Raw genomic sequence first — 19,829 nt, forward strand, 5'->3', positions numbered from 1 at the left:
AACCTTGCTGTGTGGACTGAGTGTCAATGCACATGCAGCCTTTAATCTTTTAATCCGGTAAAATCATGTAAATTCGATTTATGAAGGAGGAAAAAACAGGAGGGGAAAGAAAACATTTCAAATGTGTGTGTGTGTGTGGCTTCAGTGTGATTTGTGGTTGTCAGATGTTGTGAACCAATATAGTTTGCCTTTTACGCAACATACTCTGAACTAAGGAGAACTCAAATACGCACACCCTTTGGGCTTTTGTTTTCTGTGAGCATCTGGCAACATTCCATTAGCAGCGCCACCGATGCTCTTTCAGACTCACCTGCTGTCGCCTGGGGACATCATCTGCGTGCGTGTGTCTGCATTTTCACCTGCTCTCGTCTGTGAGGCAAATTCCTCGCTTAGTTCCACCAGAAGGCATGGCATTTGGAACACACGTTTTTGTTCACACAATGGGTGGAATGCCTCGATGGCGTTTTCCGTGCCCCTGCAGAAACTGGCAACAGAGAAAGTTTCTTTCTAAAACTGGAAGCAGAGAGCAGAGATTGAGCTCATCATTAACAGTTCACAGGCCCAGCTCATCTGAAGGTTGTTGGTTTCTTTTACAAGCATTTCTCTCTCTTTCTCCTTTACTTTCTCTCTGTTTCTGGCTCTCTCTTTGTCTCTCCCACGCTCTGTCTTTCTCCTAACGATGCATTCTTTGCCCCTGCGTTACTGAGCATTTTTACTTAAGTAAACTCTGGAGCGGGTGCGTTTTGTCGTGTTTGTTGAAGGAGTGCATTCTAATTAAAGGGACCCTACAAACATGCATCAAACGCCCTGTTCTCAAAGACAACCCTGCTCTGTACACAAACGCGCACACACGTAACTCGCATCAAACGCCCTCTTCTCAAAGACAACCCTGCTCTGTACACACACAACATGCGTGCACATAGCCCCTCTGGTTATTGTTGAAAGTTGCGCTTTTGGGGTTGCCTGACTCTTTCAGTCGTGTCTGTCTCCTGATGTCTACCCCATCCCCTAACACACACACACACACACACAACCAGGGACAGACACAACCTGGCCTTTTCATTGAGAACATGCATATTCTGCTGAGTTTGTTTCTCCAGCCCTTGACGTGTGTGTGTGTGTGTGAGAGTGTGTGTGACTCCAGGCACAGATCGTGTCTCGTATTGCTATGGATGCACCCATTCACCGTCACCTAATCTCTCTGTTTATCTCCTGTCTCTCCTCGCGCTCTCAGGTGCCACGTGATGATGGTGGAATCAGCCTCTGAGACCATTCGAACTACGCCCTCCAATCAGAATGGAGTCAGCAGCCTCAGCAGCCAATCGGATGGCGGGGGAGGGAGAGAAGGCGGGTCCAACGGTGACACCAACGGAGAGATCAGCCCAGTCGACCTGCTGCACCTCCAGCAGCAACAGGTGTGGTTGTGTGTGTGTGTGTGTTAACTGGTGTGTGTGTGTGTGTGTGGCGTGGGTGTCCGTTTGTTCGTGCTTCGATGCGTACATGTGTATGTTTGCCCTTCATGCGCCTTTGTTTGTACGTATGTTCTTTGCGGGTTTCTGTTTGAGCAGTTGTGCAAGGTTCAGGTCATGGACGCTAGGAACGCCGTGTACGGTGGTTGGCGTGGCGTAACGTGCACACCCTGTGGCCTAGATAGAGCATCTAACATGAACGGGAGGCGAGATGCATTGGGACAGGTCATCCGTGTTGTGCTACCGAACCCCCTTCAGACTTCTGTGAAACACTGACTCACTCTTACTGGAGGCCTGGCTTGTGTTACTGTGGTGTGTGTGTGTGTGTGTGTTCACCGGGGAAAAACACAGCACGGTATTCCATGTGTGTTTGTGTGGACACGGTTGTGTGTTGCGTTTCCCATTGTGTGACACGTCGACGTGATATGGCTGGTGTTGCGTTGTTTTAGTTCCCCCTGGTGTGTCAGTGTCTCCCCTCCCCTGGCCACTGTATCAGATGGAATTTCCGTGCTTCCCGGAGATCCTTGGCTGAAAATCCACGCTTTGTTTCCCATTATCCCACATCTACCAGACTCTCTATGCCGCCAGACGAGTTACATCACTCACACACACACGCACACACACGCACACACACGTGGGCCTAATTACGTCTGCAGTATTGTACGTTGGTTTGAGGTCAGGTCTTTGAATGAAAAGAGCAGCTGATAAAGTCTACAGATGTGATTATAGTGAGGGCTGAATGATGTGAAAGACTTCTCTACTCTTCATTTCTACATTTCTTCCTCGGTTTCCTTTGGAGCTACCAGGCCTGGACGCACACACACACACACACACCGACCTGACCGGTACCTTACACAAGCAGCTCTTTATTCTGTGGGCCCCTGTCTCTTCTCTGTGTTGTTGCACCTGTGTGTGTGTGTGTTAGTGTGTGTTTGTGTGTGCTGGTGGGTTTACAGGTGTCTGAAAGCTGGAATTTCTTTCCTTGTATATCTTATCGCCATGTCTGCTTGATGGAGAAGCTTCACCTTTCGTTTGCTGTCTTCTCTCCTGTCCCCCCGGAGTGCTGTTCCATTGCAGGGCCATGTCCGTTGCCATCACGTCTCCCCCACGTCTCCCCCACGTCTCCCCCTCTCTTCCAGATCCTCTCTCCTCGCCTTTCCTCCTCTGTTCTCCAGCTGAAGTACAGAGCTGTGGAGCTGGTTAAACACCCTGTGAGGTGCAGTGGAGCAGAGCCGAAGCACAGTGCATCTTCACACACACACACACACACACACACACACACACACACACTGGGATACGCACTGTCAGACACACAGTGCGTCTTCACACGCACACACTCAGACACACACACGCACTCACACACACTGGGATATACACACTCTCAGACACACAGTGCTCTTCACAGGGCGGTGTTGTCAGAACACAAAGCCGTCTCTCCCTGGGCCCCTCGGGAGCCTGGGAGAAATCACAGCCTTCTCCAGCCGTCAAACCCCTCCACCGGCCTTTCTTTCACTCCCTCTCTCCCTTTATCGCTCCTTCTCTCTCCTGTTTTCTCTCGTTATTTCTCATTTTCTCCTTTGCTCTCTTTTCCTCCCTCCCCCCTCTTTCTTTCTCTCTCTCGCTCACTGGTCCGAGAAGGTTGCGTGGTAGGTACCGGCGAGGGAGTATAGTGTGTGTGGAAGGGAAAGAGGGACAGTGAAAGAGAGAGACATGAAAGACTGAGAGAAAGAGAGAGATTTTTTTTTTTTTTAAACATACACTACCATCCAAAAGTTTGGGGTCACTTAGAAATGTCCTTGTCTCTGAAAGAAATGCTGATTATTTTTGTCCTTTCAAATAACATTAAATTGATCAGAAGTACAGTGTAGACATTGTTAATGTTGTAAATGACTGTTGTAGCCAGAAAATCTGATTTTCAATGGAATATCTACATGGGTGTAGAGGCCAATTATCAGCAACCTTTTTGCTATTATGTTAGCACAGCTGAATAGGCTGTAATTGCTGCAAATAGAAGATTATTTGACGAAAGCAAAGTTTGAAGGACACAATTATTATTTTAATTAAAAATCATTATTTCTCACCTTGTCAGTTACTACATTTCCTATTCATTTTGCTATTTTTTCCTATTCGAATTAATTTCATGTATATTTTCATGGAAAACAAGGACCTTTCTATGTGACCCCAAACTTCTGAACGGTAATGTAAGCACTCGCACACAGATATGAAACCCGGTGGTTTGAATCCTGAAAGCTGTGGGGGTAGAGACAGACTAGAGGCAGGTAGATACAGCAGAGGTTAAGAGAGATGGATGGGGCGGTGGGCTGGGGAGATGTTGGGGGGTGGAGTGGGGCGATGTTGGGGGGAGTGGAGCGCTGAGACGTGTCAGAAAAGAGCCTGGGCCTCCCTGAGGAATGTGCCCTGTTTCTCCCCAGGAAGAACACAGCCAGAGAGAACATGGAGAGTACAGGGGAGAGAGGAAAGAGAGATACAGGGGAGAGAGGAAAGAGAGATACAGGGGAGAGAGGAAAGAGAGATACAGGGGAGAGAGGAAAGAGAGATACAGGGGAGAGAAAAGAAGGGGAAAGAGAGAATGAGAGATAGGTCAGGTGTAGGGGAGTGAACTGGGAGTCTGCCTTGAGCTTAAGTTTTGGTTTGTTTTACTAACCGATTCAGGATTCCCACCTCTGCTAACATATCCTTTTATTGTATTTATTTTTGACGCCCATTTTTCTCCCCTCCCACTGTTGTGATGTCCATTTCCCCATCCTGACCATGGCTCCCCGCTGCATCGAATGACAAACATCCACACACACGTTTAGCTGGTGGACAGCCACTGACGTGACCACTTCCTGCCCTATTACAGCCACAGATGAGTCTCCAGGAACTTGCCCCAAAGAGTCGCTACCAGACCGTCCCGTCCAGCAATCCACCTGTCCACCCAGGCCAGCATGACGCAGTGTCACTGCCAAGCAGCAGCGCGGACCACTAAGCCACTCAGAGTCCCTTGGCTAACTTATCCAATAGATCTTTGAACATCTTTTTACAATCCAGTATTCTGTAGGTGCTGGGTCAGCCAGACGGCCATCGTGTGAGGCCGATTATGAAGTAGAACAGGAACATGCAGGTATGATACCTCCGGTGAATCCCAGACCGTCTTACAAGGCTGTCAGGACTCCCAACACTGTCGGTCTATGTAATCGTCTTGGCCCTGAGGGGCCATACAGGGGAGAAGAGGGTGGAGACTGCAAGGACAAACTGGATGTGAAAATGCGCGTAGCGGGTTAGAAACATCGCCTGGCAAATCCCTCCCAAACCTCAATCTGTGTGCCTGTTTGTAATCAAGTGTAACCGTGTGTGTGAGTGTGTGTGAGTGTGTGTGTTTGTGTGTGTTTGTGTTCACTTGCATCTGTGTGTATTTGTGTTCACAAGTATCCGTGTGTGTGTCTCCTTCAGATTCCCCAATTCGATTGTTCACCTCCCTTCTCCTCTTTATGACAGTAGGCTTGAGCACTAAGCAACCACCATCACCTCCATCCTTCACTCTGTCTTTTATCCCTGTGACAGTCCACCTGCTGCCTGGGCATCTGTTGGCTAACCACGCAGGCCACGAGAAGAGAAAGTGAGAGTGAAAGAGAGAGGGAGGGAGGGAGAGAAAAGGGGAGCCAATGAGAGAAAAGTGAAGCTCACTGCCACTGAAGTGCCATTTCCTCTTGGAGTACCACTCAACTGTAAACGAGAAAAGAGGAAGGAAAAAGAGTGACTCACATTTCACACTAAAACACAGACAGCGTCATTGACACACACGCACACAAACACACACACACACACACACAGTATCAGAGACAGATTGGAGTGAGGTCACTCCTTCCCTGGGGAGTTAGAGGAGCATTGGGTGAAACAAAGACTGTTTCAGAATGAGCTTTGAGTTTGGAATTCTATCTCCTCCCCCCTTCCTCTAGTCTGTCTGTCTGCCTGTCTGTCTCTCATTCTCTCTCCCCCATTCCTCTAGTCTGTCTGTCTGTCTGCCTGTCTCTCATTCTATCTCCCCCATTCCTCTAGTCTGTCTGTCTGCCTGCCTGTCTCTCATTCTATCTCCCCTATTCCTTTAGTCTGTCTGTCTGCCTGTCTGTCTCTCATTCTCTCTCCCCCATTCCTTTAGTCTGTCTGTCTACCTGTCTGTCTCTCATTCTCTCTCCCCCATTCCTTTAGTCTGTCTGCCTGTCTGTCTCTCATTCTCTCTCCCCCATTCCTTTTAGTCTGTCTGCCTGTCTGTCCCTCTCTCAGTCTCTCTCCTCCAAGTCCTTTCCTTCCTGTATCTCCCACATATGCGGGTGTAGTTAAGTATAGCATATGTCAACATTATGACCCGTCTAGACTATTTAACACAGGAAACCATGCGCTATCTATCAACTGTAGATATCATCTCATAGATGTGGCTCCATATTGCCTGATCTCTCTCTATCTCTCTGGCACACACACAGTATGTCTTCCATGTATATGTGTGTGGATATCTGAGATCTTTATCTCTCTTCCGCAATGTCCAATCATCATTGTGGCTTTTTAATTACATCCTTCATTAACTCAAATCTGTGAGTGTGAGTGTGTGTGTGTGTGCGTTTGTATATGTGTGTGTGTGTGTGTGTGTGGAAGTTAATGTGAACACTAATGCTATTCTGTGACCTGGTGTTAATGGAAGTGGTCAGGTGGTGGAGGTGACTAGAGGTCAAGAGACACTGTTGTCCTTTCTGACTCTTCAGGTTCATTTCCCGGTCAGGATGGAGGGATGAGCAGGGAGTGAGAGAGGGAGGGGTGTGTGGACGAGGAAGTGCCAGGGGGGGGGGGGTCCAACTCAAACCCCATCGGTCAGACTCCTTGTGAGGTGTATAGCTAGTCAGTAACCTGTATAGTGAGTCAGCTAACTGTGATCATCATTCCTGGTCTGAGGTTGGAGGGCTGAGGGGTTGTTGACTTTGTGCTTGAAACGCCCTGTCAGGCCATCGGCTTTATAGTCTCCAACATGGTTCCACAATGCTAGGTTACGTCACGTGAGACCCATTAATAGACTGTGGTCAATCCCAACACCTTAGAACTCCCGTCTACACCAGAGCAATGGGCTGGAGAAAATGGGATGTCATGACTAAAATGGAATGAACAGCTGTGTAAAAGGGCTCCATGTAAACATTTCCAAATTATTTTTCAGGGAAAACGCTGCAACTACAATATGACAGAGATAATACACGCAGAAAAATCTCACAAATAAGCCATGCCTGTATTTTCTATGCATTATTTTCTGTCTAAAAGGGGTAGAGCAAAAAGAATTAAAGCCACCTAAAGGCCTAGTCATCATTTCTGCATTTTCACAGAGCTGTCTCTATGAATGGTTCTCTTCTGTTTTGTAGCTAAATTCATTTTACGCTTTCATTGTTTAAGTCCTTACTAATTTGAACTACCAATGGTATAACAACACCATTCACCCCTCCGTGCTGTTTGGCTGTTACCCACTGATGTGTAAACAAGGCGTGTACCTGTAAATATAGTGGTAAATAAGGGTCTGTTCAAAGTTCATATAAACATTGCTTATTGTTTTTTACAGGACATATACTGCAAATCCTAAGTGAAAGCAGTATAGGTCTGGAGTCACCACAGTTCACAGGTCACCGGAGGTCATAGAGAGGGGGTGCTGGAGGTCTAAGTGAGAGGGGAGAGGGGGGAACCGTTGCCTAGCATCACGGAACACCCACTGCTGTTACCGCGACCATACAAAGGGACCTCCAGAGTGCCAACTTCCTGTTGCATTCTTATAAGGGGCCCCTCTTTTTCTTTTGCCTTTTCTCCTGTCTTTCCCTGTCTCTCTGTCTTTCCCTGTCTCTCTGTCTTTCCCTGTCTCTCTGTCTTTCCCTGTCTCTCTGTCTTTCCCTGTCTCTCTGTCTTTCCCTGTCTCTCTGTCTTTCCCTGTCTCTCTGTCTTTCCCTTTTCTCCTGTCTTTCCCTGTCTCTCTGTCTTTCCCTGTCTCTCTGTCTTTCCCTGTCTCTCTGTCTTTCCCTGTCTCTCTGTCTTTCCCTGTCTCTCTGTCTTTCCCTTTTCTCCTGTCTTTCCCTGTCTCTCTGTCTTTCCCTGTCTCTCTGTCTTTCCCTGTCTCTCTTTCTTTCCCTGTCTCTCTGCCTTTCCCTGTCTCTCTGTCTTTCCCTGTCTCTCTGCCTTTCCCTGTCTCTCTGTCTTTGCTCCACCACTCTCCTCACTGTCTTTACACCTCTCCTCTTTTCCTCACATTTCTCTGCATATTTGATCCACTACTGAATCCAACATCACAGAAGTTTTCAGACTCCAGTACTACCTTTGACTTTGTCAGCTTGTAATCTGATTGAGGATACAGGTTACTAAGGGCTCTGGGGCAGGGTGACAGTCAGCCAGCTCCATCTAGGGAGGATGGGTAGGCAGCCCAGGTCCAGGAGCGCTGCAGACATCGGATTTACCAACCTGGAAGTGTGTTGAATTGAGGCAGTCATTGAACAGATGCATCTGTTTCATTGGTCAGGTGTGGCTTTCAGGTGGAGCTACGTCCTGCTGTATCTGAGGCACTCCCCTGGTCCAGTATCTGAAGCACTACCCTGGTCCAGTATCTGAGGCACTCCCCTGGTCCAGTATCTGAAGCACTGCCCTGGTCCAGTATCTGAGGCACTGCCCTGGTCCAGTATCTGAGGCACTGCCCTGGTCCAGTATCTGAGGCACTGCCCTGGTCCAGTATCTGAGGCACTGCCCTGGTCCAGTATCTGAGGCACTCCCCTGTTCCAGTATCTGAGGCACTTACCTGGTCCAGTATCTGAGGCACTGCCCTGGTCCAGTATCTGAGGCACTTACCTGGTCCAGTGTTTTGGACCAGATATTTCAAACCAAATTATGTTTGGTTCAAACAGAGGCAACACACACACACACACATACACAAACACATACTAATGATTTATTCAGTAAACCACAAACTAAGGCAGACCGCTTCACTGATAGTAGGATTTCTTCTGTGGAATCACGTAATGCTGGCTTTGTGAATTAAAGACACGTGTACTAGACAAACACACACTCCTGCTCAAATCAAACGTAATGCCTTTCACATGTGTCTATCCCTCCTTCCATTTTTTCTCTTCCTCCAATATTCCATATTCTTGGTTTAATTATTTTTTCACACATCGAGGCCTAATTCTGGAATGCTGGGATGTCATATTTATGGGGGTAATAAACAGAATTTACAGCTTTTTCCGGGGGTCTTTGAGCTGCCCAGGGATCTGCTGAACGAGATGTGGGGATCCCATTCACCCCCTTTCTTTTTTGTTTGAGCTTTTTCCCCCCTTTCTGTCTTTCTTACTCCGTCCTTTTTCTCTCTCACTCTCTCCCATTCTGTCTTTCTTACTCCGTCCTTTTTCTCTCTCACTCTCCCCCTTTCTGTCTTTCTTACCCCATCCTTTTTCTCTCTCACTCTCCCCCTTTCTGTCTTTCCACCACTCTATTCCTCCCTCTCCTGCTCTTTCTCAAGGCCCAGGGAGCTGATTAGTGTTATTTTGTTGCTGCTTCCCTCGCTCCCCACTCTTTTGTCCATCTGTCTGTTCTTCTCTGTCACTATGGGCAAAAATGGCCACAAGGACAGCCACTCTGATTTTCCAGGTTGATCTCTCTGGTAACGACCGCCTTACTTAGCTCTGGTCCAAGGTTTTGTTTTATTTGATTTCCATCCCGTCCATCCATTGTCCCTGGTGGCGGGCCAGGTAGTGCACCGCAGATCAGATCAGGAGGATTTTGAACACAGCCATGGTTGGGTGACCAACACACTAAGAGGGTCACAGGAAGGAAACAAAGTCCTAACCGAGAGGAGGTGAGAAACAGAACAATTTAGGGAAAGAAAAGGACTAGCTGCTATGGACTTGTTTGGGTAGGTTTGCACACACAGGCTGGTAAATAGAAAACACACAACAGCTTTTGCTCCTTGCTGTGAATGACAAGCGGTTGACTGTTGACACTCTGGTTCAAAGGCCATTGCCATGGTGAGGGTAGAGGCTTTTTCTGAAGTTGGGTTTAGCAGACGAATGCACTGTAGAGATCTCCACAGATGTTTGTATATATTAGATGTTTATATAGATGGATTTTAACACACACACTCTGTGTGAATAAAAAGCTGTCCGCTAGATATAAGGATGGCAAGTCTTTTTTGATAGTTTTTTGAAACTTTTATTACTAAAGTTAAAGTGTCTTAAAATATATATAGATATCTTAAAAATAGAAAACCCAAAACACTGCAGTTTGGAAAATCGATTTGTGACCTATGGAGTTCCAGAGCTTTCTGTTTAATACGACTGAAATTAATATGTAATACCTAACCCTAAATGTTACCTTAGTAATTAACCTTTGACCTTCAACCTTATCTGTTGCCTTGATATTTAACTCTTCACATGAATTCCTAACCTGAATGCCTAACCTTAACCCTGACCATAACCTTGACAACTTGCCTTAATACCTAACCCTAAACATAATCTAACTCTTGAAATCTTGCAGAGGCCATGCCAATATCTCCATTACTCCATTAACATAAATGTTTGTAAAGAATACCCATGCGTGTTTAATTCCCCTGGACAGATGTGGAATACTGCCATGACCTGTGAGGTGGCAGGGTGAGAGCCTCAGTGACGTGTTCTCGGTCATGAGGTTAGAGGAGTAACTCCAACTGGGGTTAGGGTTGTGAGTCCTGTGAGGAGAGAATGTGTGTCAGTACAAGAAAGTGAGGGATACACATTGGAGGAGTTTTAAAGGAGGATAAGAGAGAAGGGAAAGCTGCAAGCGAGCGGCCCAGAATAGGAAAAGGCAATGCAGGGAGGAGGGGATGGATGTTGGCAGATCGTTGGACACTGGTCACCGTTGGTTGCGCTCATTTCCTATTGGCTACTCTCCACGTCAGGAAGCAGTAACCATATTTGACACTAATTGGTGCGTGTATAGCACGTGTGTGTGTGTGTGTGCATGTGTGTTTTTGTACTTTCCTGGGGATAGTCTGACAAACGCCGCTAGAACAGAGTCGCTAGATCACTTGTCCTCAACCCTTCAGGATGCAGAGTGTGACTGGTTGGCTTTCTAGTCCTCAAACCAGGGGCTTCTATCAGATCCATCACGCTAGCTGAATCCAAGTGGACGGATGCACCTTTCGGCGCCCCAATGGACATACGTACACAGTGGGGGTGGGTAGGGGGACCATAATGCACCACACCACCAGGGTCCTGGCCAGTCACGAGGGAAGTCTTTTTCATTTCCATTAACACCCGTCCCTCTCTGTCCCTGGCCTGTCTTCAGTCTAGTCTGTCCCTGACCTGTCTTCAGTCCAGTCTGTCCCTGTCCTGTCTTCAGTCTAGTCTGTCCCTGACCTGTCTTCAGTCCAGTCTGTCCCTGTCCTGTCTTCAGTCTAGTCTGTCCCTGCCCTGTCTTCAGTCTAGTCTGTCCCTGCCCTGTCTTCAGTCCAGTCTGTCCCTGGCCTGTCTTCAGTCTAGTCTGTCCCTGCCCTGTCTTCAGTCTAGTCTGTCCCTGTCCTGTCTTCAGTCCAGTCTGTCCCTGTCCTGTCTTCAGTCTAGTCTGTCCCTGTCCTGTCTTCAGTCCAGTCTGTCCCTGCCCTGTCTTCAGTCCAGTCTGTCCCTGCCCTGTCTTCAGTCCAGTCTGTCCCCGTCCTGTCTTAGAGATTGGAGACTCAAGCAGAAATCAAGACAGTCAGAGAGAGAAAGTGAAGAGGGAGAGAAGGAAAGAAAGTGCATTGCTCACTGCGGAACTCTCAACATAGTTACCCTGGAAACAGTGGAGGGCGTGGGGGCGCACACAATGACACACACACACACACACACTCACACACAATGACTGCCAAGGCCTTTTTAAGTGTTGCTTATTAGCTTGCATGCTCTGGCTCTTTGTGTGAACCATCTTAAAGACAGATTCAAGTCAACAGGGGAGGAGAGGAATGCAGCTTTTCTCTCTCATCTCTCCCCATTTCCATCTCTCTCATCTCTCTTCATTTCCATCTCTCTCTCATCTCTCCCCATTTCCATCTCTCTCATCTCTCTTCATTTCCATCTCTCTCTCATCTCTCCCCATTTCCATCTCTCTCATCTCTCTTCATTTCCATCTCTCTCTCTCATCTCTCTTCATTTCCATCTCTCTCTCTCATCTCTCTCCATTTCCATCTCTCTCTCATCTCTCTTCGTGTCCATCTCTCTCATCTCTCATATCTCTTCCTCCTCTTCCTTCTCTTCTTTTCTTCCTCTTCCTCCACCTTATCATCATTCTAGAAGAAAAAAGGCTGTGATGAATTCCCATTGCAATGGAGATGTGTGTGTGTGTCCATGGAGAGATGTGTGTGTATCTATAGAGATACGTGTGTGTGTCTGTGTGTGAATGTGTGTGTGTCCTTAGTGAGACGTGGCTCCACAGTGCTGGCTGTAATATCACTGTTTCCTCCAGTAGGATTTATCCCCTTCCTAAATCATACATTCCAACCCTCCACCCACCCAGACACACACAAACACACACACACACACACACACTGAGCAAGAGCACACCTGGCAACCATAAGGAAGTTGAAGGTGGGCCCATTTCAGACATTTGTCATTTTTTTGCGTTAAGTTCATATTAGCCGGACTGCTTCAATGCTTCCTCAGCATGTCACCATTAAACACACACATTCACATGCATACATCCATACACACACACACACACACACACACACAACACTTCCTCTGTCTAAAGCCAATACCAGGTGTAAAAAGTCTCTGAACCAAAAACATGAAAGGTTTTTATTTGTGGTTAGACAGGCATGCTTGTGTAATGCATTTCCAAGAGACTGGCTACGAGAGTGTTCCTCTGTTTAACCAATATGCTCTGTGTTGTGTGTGGTGTGTGTATTTTTTCTGTGTGTGTGTGTGTGTGTTTTCCGTCTGTCTGTCTCCTGAGTTTGGTTTTGGCAGCACTCAACCTACGTTATTAGTTTGATTTCTTGGTTATTAATAAAAGCAGCAAAATGTGTTCCATATGTGGGCCTGTTTGCCAGGCTAGTGCTATTCTCATCAGAGTGCAGTGCTCTTCTGTGTTCAGAGAGTGCTTCATTTCAGCACTGAGCACTGAAGAGCACTGCACTCTCTTAGTACTTAAGACCACTGGACCCTCTGAGCACTGAAGAGCACTGCACTCTCTTAGTACTTAAGACCACTGGACTCTGAGCACTGAAGAGCACTGCACTCTCTTAGTACTTAAGACCACTGGACTCTCTGAGCACTGAAGAGCACTGCACTCTCTTAGTACTTAAGACCACTGGACTCTCTGAGCACTGAAGAGCACTGCCCTCTCTGAGCACTGAAGACCTATGTTAAGTGTCTTAGCACTGAAGTGCACTGCACTCTCTTAGCTCCAATGAGCACTGCATGTTCTGAGCACTGAAGAGCACTGTATTCTGTTAGTACTGAAGATCACTGGACTCTCTTAGTAATGCACTCTCATAGCAAAGAAGAGCAATTTTGGCTGCGGTGGACGAACCAGAAGTTTCCTAACTAGCCCTGGAGGTCATCCAGCTAAGACGTAAGACCTTAGCGATCACTACTGTCCCATGTAGAGCAGGACACAGTGGGGTAGAACTAGTCAAACATACAGTGATTAGAGAGATAACGTGTGTGTGAGGATGTTTGTGTGTCTGTGAGTTAATGTATGCTTGTGTGGGTTTTCCACTATGGGTTGAGCCTGTCTGGAGCGAGACCTTCCGCTCCTGCCAAGTGAGCTGTGTTGAATAAACCGCAAAGAAACTGCAGTGCGTATGTGTGTGTGTGTGTGTGTGTGTTCAATGGGAACTGCAGAAGTACTATTTGCCATTCAATTAGTTGTCTGGGCTGTGCTAAGATGTACAGTAGTTACTGCTTTGGCCAGAATGTATCAAACATCACACTGTCTCTATCTCTGTCTGTCTTTAAATCCAGCATTCAAATTCAATATGCTTGAATGGCATTAATGACAGGTTACTGTTACCGAAGTGAAGTGATACATAAACATTTATGAATAAGGCCATGAAGACATCCTCCTTCCCCACTCCCAGCCAATGTTAGCCAAGCATCAGATCCCAGGTGACTGGCTTACATCACTAAACAGAATGCACCTCCCAGAATACCACATGCCTCTAGAAAATGTACATGCTGCAAATATTGGAGTGAGCAATGTCAAAGGGTGAGCATATGAACATTACTGAGTTATTTTAACAATACAGTAACAATTCCTATCTGAAAATGATCTCTCAATAACTTTCTCTTTCCTCCTACATTTCAATTGAATTAGTTGGCATTATTCATCAATACAGTATTGGCAAATCGTACGTTAAAATTAAGTGTTCATTGACAGTATAATATAGTCCAATTATAAATAAAGATTGTGACGAGGACAGTCTGTAGAACAATAATCTTTTTGACAGGCAGTAGTGTAGTTTGCTGCCAGCCCAAACCTCTGTGTCCTATCTCAGTCTCATTGAATACTGTTTTAAAATTTGGGGACTCTCTAAATGTTTTTATTTTATTCTGTACAATTTATTCAGGAAATGCAGCTCTTTCTCTGGTTCTGTTGCACAGACCTTTGTATACAGGAAGCCAGGTTTTCCTGTGTCTACTCCTTTTCTTTACATTGTCATCATTATATGGTGGTTTGCTGTTGATTGAGGGCTAGATAGCAATGCATTTTTCTTTGCATTTCTGTTACAATAGTCACATTTTATTTTTTTAAAACAATAATATCCCCAACATTGTTATATTAAATTGTATATATGGCTTTGTCTTATAGCAACAACTCCCAATGGATACAGGAGAGTTTGTGGCGAGTCTTCCTCAACTAGATATCTGTAGCTTCCTCCTAGGTATCCACAAGAAGCCATTCTGCTTTTATCCACTCTGCTTGTCCAACCAGGAAGTCACAGTGGTCAGAGTGTGAGGGCATTCTCGCCTGACCACCTCCGTTAGCGTTTCAGCCTCCTCAGACAGTCGCTAGAGTGCAGTGAGACCAGGAAGTCCCGGCTGACGATGCAGTGAGACCAGGAAATCCCGGCTGACGATGCAGTGAGACCAGGAAGTCCCGGGTGATGATGCTCGCCGGTTTGCACCTTCCACGTAGCTTCCCAGCCATGTGTCACCTGGCGACACAGTCGAGGCTCAAACCTAAACTCTGGTAGTCATTTTGGTGTTGTGGAAGAGCCTTCTAGACCATTGTCCCAGCTGGGAGGACCAATTTCATTTTGGCTGTGTAATCGTCTTATTGATTCAGAAAACGTCAAGCTTCTACGTTGGAGGTTTCAGTGTGTTAGTGGAACACGTTTTTGAAGTCAACCCCAGAACCAGCTGGATGAACAGAGTCTCAACTATAGCTGGACTGGTGATGAAATGAGATCACACTCTCTGTCTCTCTTCTGTCTACCTCAGTCCCTCTTTCCCCCACTGTCCCTTCAGACCTCCCTGTGTCTGTACTGAATTCATTTGGTGTAATATTTGAACAGTGATCGGTTGGTGTTATGATATGTTATTGTTTTTTCCTGGTTGTTGTGTAGTTCTTGTCATACACTGAGGCATTTTTTTGTATTGTAGCAGTCAGCCACTGTGCGGGGAAAGTCGCCTCGTTTAACAACAACTTTTTGTGTGACTTGGAGGTGAGGAGCACATCTGGATCCCGCTAGGCTCTCGGGGAGGCAGAACAGGTCCCTTTTGTGAAAAATAGGATGTTAAAAAAATCCCAAAATGCTCTGGGTTTTCAAACATTACAGCATATTTGAAAGTTCTTTTTGGGTTTGTGAATTTTTTATTGCGCTGGCTTGGAACGTTGCCTTTTCCTTCTTTAATGGGCAGTTCGGGCCACGAGGGGCCCTTGGCTCTCCAACTCAGACCTTTATACTGCGGAAATATTACATTAAATAGCAGAATTGAATTGTAGCTGGACAGAGTGTTTGAAGGCGTCTCAGATAATTCCAGCTCAGTGATGTGTGCGGTTCCAGGTAGGACAGAGCTGTAGTTTCACTACTCTTATTATATAGGTATAGATTTAGTCTGCCTTGCCTTTACTGGTTCTGATCTGAAACAAATGTGTGGGGGGAGGAAGCTGGGGTTGGAGGTGAAGGCAGGAAGAGACTAATTAAAACCAGAAAAAGAGAGCAAGAGGTGAAGGGAGAGGTGAGGAAACTGAGAAGTGAAGAAACAGAGTACTGAAGTCTGGTCAAAGTGGAGTAGTAACCCACTCTGTTCAGCAGGCTTTACCAGAGTAATGAAGAGAGAGAAGGATAGAGAGAAATAAGGGAGGGGTAGTGTTAGGTAAGTCTGGTCAGTGTTAAGTTGGTTTAGCAGTGTAAAGTGTTCAGTATGCCTGGGCAATGTAATGTTTTCAGTATCGCTGGGTAGTGTAAAGTGTTAAGTAGGTTTGGGCAGTGTAAAGTGTTAATTAGGTCTGGGAAGTTTAAAATATTAGTTAGGTCTTTGCAGTGTATAGTGTTAGGTAGGTATGGCCTGTGTAAATTTTTAGGTAGGGCTGTGCAGTGTAAAGATTGCTCCCAAAGCAACGCTTCAGGATACTTTAATACCAGCGTTCAGAAAACACCCTCCAGGCCAAAGCCTTCCTTATTTCCCTATCAGAACTCTATCATCTAACCACAGACAGACTGACAAGGAGACAGACAGGCAGATGCACTAACAGGCAGACAGACTGTTTAATGCTTGGATTTCTGAGAATGTTTATTACAATGTGTCTGTGGAAGTGTCTCTTATCAACAACATTACAAATCCAGAAGATTCTCCACGGTCAGGGTCAGAGGCCATGCTGAGGATGGGCACAATTCAACAACATTAGGGTGCTTGTTTTATGCCTTGGATGAGGGTGAATAAAATAGAGTAACAGAGAATGGTTTAGATGAGGGAAAAATATAGAAAGAGAGAGAAGGGCTTAGATGTGAGAGGAAAAAAAAGATAGAAAGAGAGAATGGTTTGGATGAGGGAGGAAGATAGAGACAGACAGAGAATGGTTTGGATGAGGGAGGAGGATAGAGACAGACAGAGAATGGTTTGGATGAGGGAGGAAGATAGAGACAGACAGAGAATGGTTTGGATGAGGGAGGAAGATAGACACAGACAGAGAATGGTTTGGATGAGGGAGGAAGATACAGACAGACAGAGAATGGTTTGGATGAGGGAGGAAGATACAGACAGACAGAGAATGGTTTGGATGAGGGAGGAAGATAGACACAGACAGAGAATGGTTTGGATGAGGGAGGAAGATGGAGACAGACAGAGAATGGTTTGGATGAGGGAGGAAGATAGAGACAGACAGAGAATGGTTTGGATGAGGGAGGAAGATGGAGACAGACAGAGAATGGTTTGGATGAGGGAGGAAGATGGAGACAGACAGAGAATGGTTTGGATGAGGGAGGAAGATAGAGACAGACAGAGAATGGTTTGGATGAGGGAGGAAGATAGAGACAGACAGAGAATGGTTTGGATGAGGGAGGAAGATGGAGACAGACAGAGAATGGTTTGGATGAGGGAGGAAGATGGAGACAGACAGAGAATGGTTTGGATGAGGGAGGAAGATAGACACAGACAGAGAATGGTTTGGATGAGGGAGGAAGATGGAGACAGACAGAGAATGGTTTGGATGAGGGAGGAAGATAGAGACAGACAGAGAATGGTTTGGATGAGGGAGGACGATACAGACAGACAGAGAATGGTTTGGATGAGGGAGGAAGATAGAGACAGACAGTGAATGGTTTGTGTGGTGACTGACAGTGATGCATGTGATACATCAGAAGCGACCGCGGCTGAAACCAAGCCTTCACTTAGATATGCCTCCAAGTCATAAAGCTATCCCACTAACTGTCACCCAACAGCAATCAAACTCTCTGCTTCCCTGTGTGTGTGTGTGTGTGTGTATGGCAGTTTTATTTTTGGCATCTATCTTAGATTTAGTCATAGTTTTAGTAATTTGACAAAAATGCATTTGAACTTTTGTCAGACTAGTCATTTTCAGACTTAGTTATAGTTAGTTATAGTCTACTTTTAGACAACAAATATTCAGGACATAACTTATAAATAGATTACTCAGTCAAGTCATAATCGAACAACATGCCTTCATGGTCTTATAGGTTAAATCAAACCCAACTTTATTGAAAGTGAATTGCTTTGCGATCATTTTAACTCATAGAAATTTGGCTTGTTGCAGTTCTGAGAAATAGAAAGTGGTACAAACCTGTCTGAAGTTCCAATGACTTGGAAATGTGCGCCATCTGTTTGCTGTGGGAGGAGGTCGACTCCCAGACAATTTGTCATTCAACCAATGACAAAGACTCGCTACAGAACAAGATGCACACGCATAAACTTGATTGTACACTGGAAAACAGGAACACTTCTCGATGCATACCTTCTTTTTTTTTTATAGCTTCTATTGATTTCATCTCGTTGTCTTTGGTCTGAATTTTCACTAGAGTAATGAACACCAGCGTGTGTGTGTTTAAAACCAGGTGCTATCAAGCTGCCATAGACACCAGTTTACTGACACACTGGTCGCTGGCTCGTGTTACAGCATTGAGCTACACCTTTTTTTTCCTCCGTTTTTGTCCTTCGCTCAGTCCAAGTTAACAAAGAAAAGGGGGGGGGGGCAGAGAGAAAGAGGGTGAGAAAGCAGTGGTGAGAGAGAGAGAGCAAGAGAGAGCAAGATGGAGACCAGTGAGACCAGTGAGAAATCTTCCTCTCAGGGATCTGAAGTCTCTCTGTGTAGAATCTTGAGCAGGACTGATCCAGTTTAAGGGGCTATGTGGAAGCTAGGTGGATTCAAGCCACATTAGTTGCGTTCAGACAAACTCTCCTCAATCCAGTGAGGCAAACTTTGTTTTCCGCGGACATTCAGTGGATATTCAGTTTCTCAATATTCAGTGTATTTAAATTGACTGAAGAAACCAGATATCCACTGAATGCCCAGTTAACAGTGGTACAGCTACGGCTGGTAGGTTTCTGTTCCACTTGTGGTTGACCAGCTTACAAAAGCTGTAAAAAGAAATACTTGTTTCATAGTGATTTAGATAACATAATATCTACACTATTCACAGCTTGTTTTCTCATTTGAACATTGAGTGAAGTGTACAATTTTAGTAACCAAATCACAGAGGGATTTTGCATGCCCCAGTTTGCAATTGTTCCTCATTGGGCTTGTGGAAAAGATGTAGAAGACAGAGTCTGCAGATGTTCTATAGAAACCAATAGACGTGGGCTCCCGTAACCACGGATGTTCACAGGTGGGCATTAGCGACAGTTTCAGTTTCTATTTATGATAGAATTACATATTATCTATCATCAAACTGCAAGTTAGATACTGTAGACAGATTATAGTTTCCCTTGTCGGTGAACTAATCTGATTCATTCTGAAAAAATATTCCCTCGGAAATATTATGGTAACCGCAGTCAAAGAAAACACATTGCTAGTTCAGGCATTTCACAAGATCTTGGATCAGTCAGTCTAAGGTTTACTTATAAAAGAACTCAATTTGGACAGGATTTTTATAGGGTTACTATGTTGTCTCTGTGTAGTTCACTTTTTGGCTGCTATACTTCCTTTACCTTACTGAATTCTGGTCCTTCTGAAGTACCCCTGAAGTTCCTCTCTGTGTGCCATTTACCGGTTAGCCAATGGTCTCATGAGTATTCTGAAGTACCCCTGATCGTTGGGCAAAGTACCCCCTCGGGTCCTATTACCTCTGCTTAGGAACCAGTGACTTTAGACAAAGGAATAAGTGACAACAATCTGCTATGTCACATTTCCAGGACACACATTCCCACGTACTCTGTTCAGGAAGCCCTCCATGCCTCTCCCATAAGGTGACACACTTGGTGCACTCTGTTTCTATTGACTCTGTATTGACATTTAGTTTGTTTCTAAACTGGCTCTCCTTTCTGTCTTCAGTGATCTGGGATCAGCAGGGTAGACAGACATGGTTATGTGTACTGATCTGGGATCAGCGGGGTAGACAGACGTGGTGATATGTACTGATCTGGGATCAGCGGGGTAGACAGACGTGGTGATATGTACTGATCTGGGATCAGCGGGGTAGACAGACATGGTGATATGTACTGATCTGGGATCAGCTGAGTAGAGAGATATGGTTGTGTATACTGATCTGGGATCAGCTAGGTAGGGAGATGTGGTATGTAGTCAGTATGTAGTCCTTCAGTCCCTCTCTAAGGGAAGGAGAGGAATTTAAACAGGTGACATGAGACTGACAGGTGTTTAGTGTTAAACATTTCAGTTTTTCATGTCGTTTTAGTTGGTTTGGACTTTTTAGTTGATGTTCAG

The 19,829-nt window shown here is 45.7% G+C and overlaps 1 protein-coding gene across 16 annotated transcripts in view; it reads left to right on the plus strand.

Moving 5' to 3' along the window:
- The window catches only part of foxp4 (forkhead box P4), a 126,433-nt gene that overhangs the window by 48,771 nt on the left and 57,833 nt on the right, over window positions 1-19,829 (plus strand). For all 16 annotated transcript variants that reach the window (XM_029113800.2, XM_029113804.2, XM_029113806.2 and 13 more), the window contains exon 2: window positions 1,235-1,415. In XM_029113800.2, the coding sequence (XP_028969633.1) occupies window positions 1,245-1,415 (171 nt within the window). In that variant the 5' untranslated portion in view covers window positions 1,235-1,244. The remainder of the gene's footprint in view (window positions 1-1,234; window positions 1,416-19,829) is intronic.

Source organism: Esox lucius, chromosome 17, assembly GCF_011004845.1.
Source record: "Esox lucius isolate fEsoLuc1 chromosome 17, fEsoLuc1.pri, whole genome shotgun sequence".
Classification (NCBI taxonomy): Eukaryota; Metazoa; Chordata; class Actinopteri; order Esociformes; family Esocidae; genus Esox; species Esox lucius.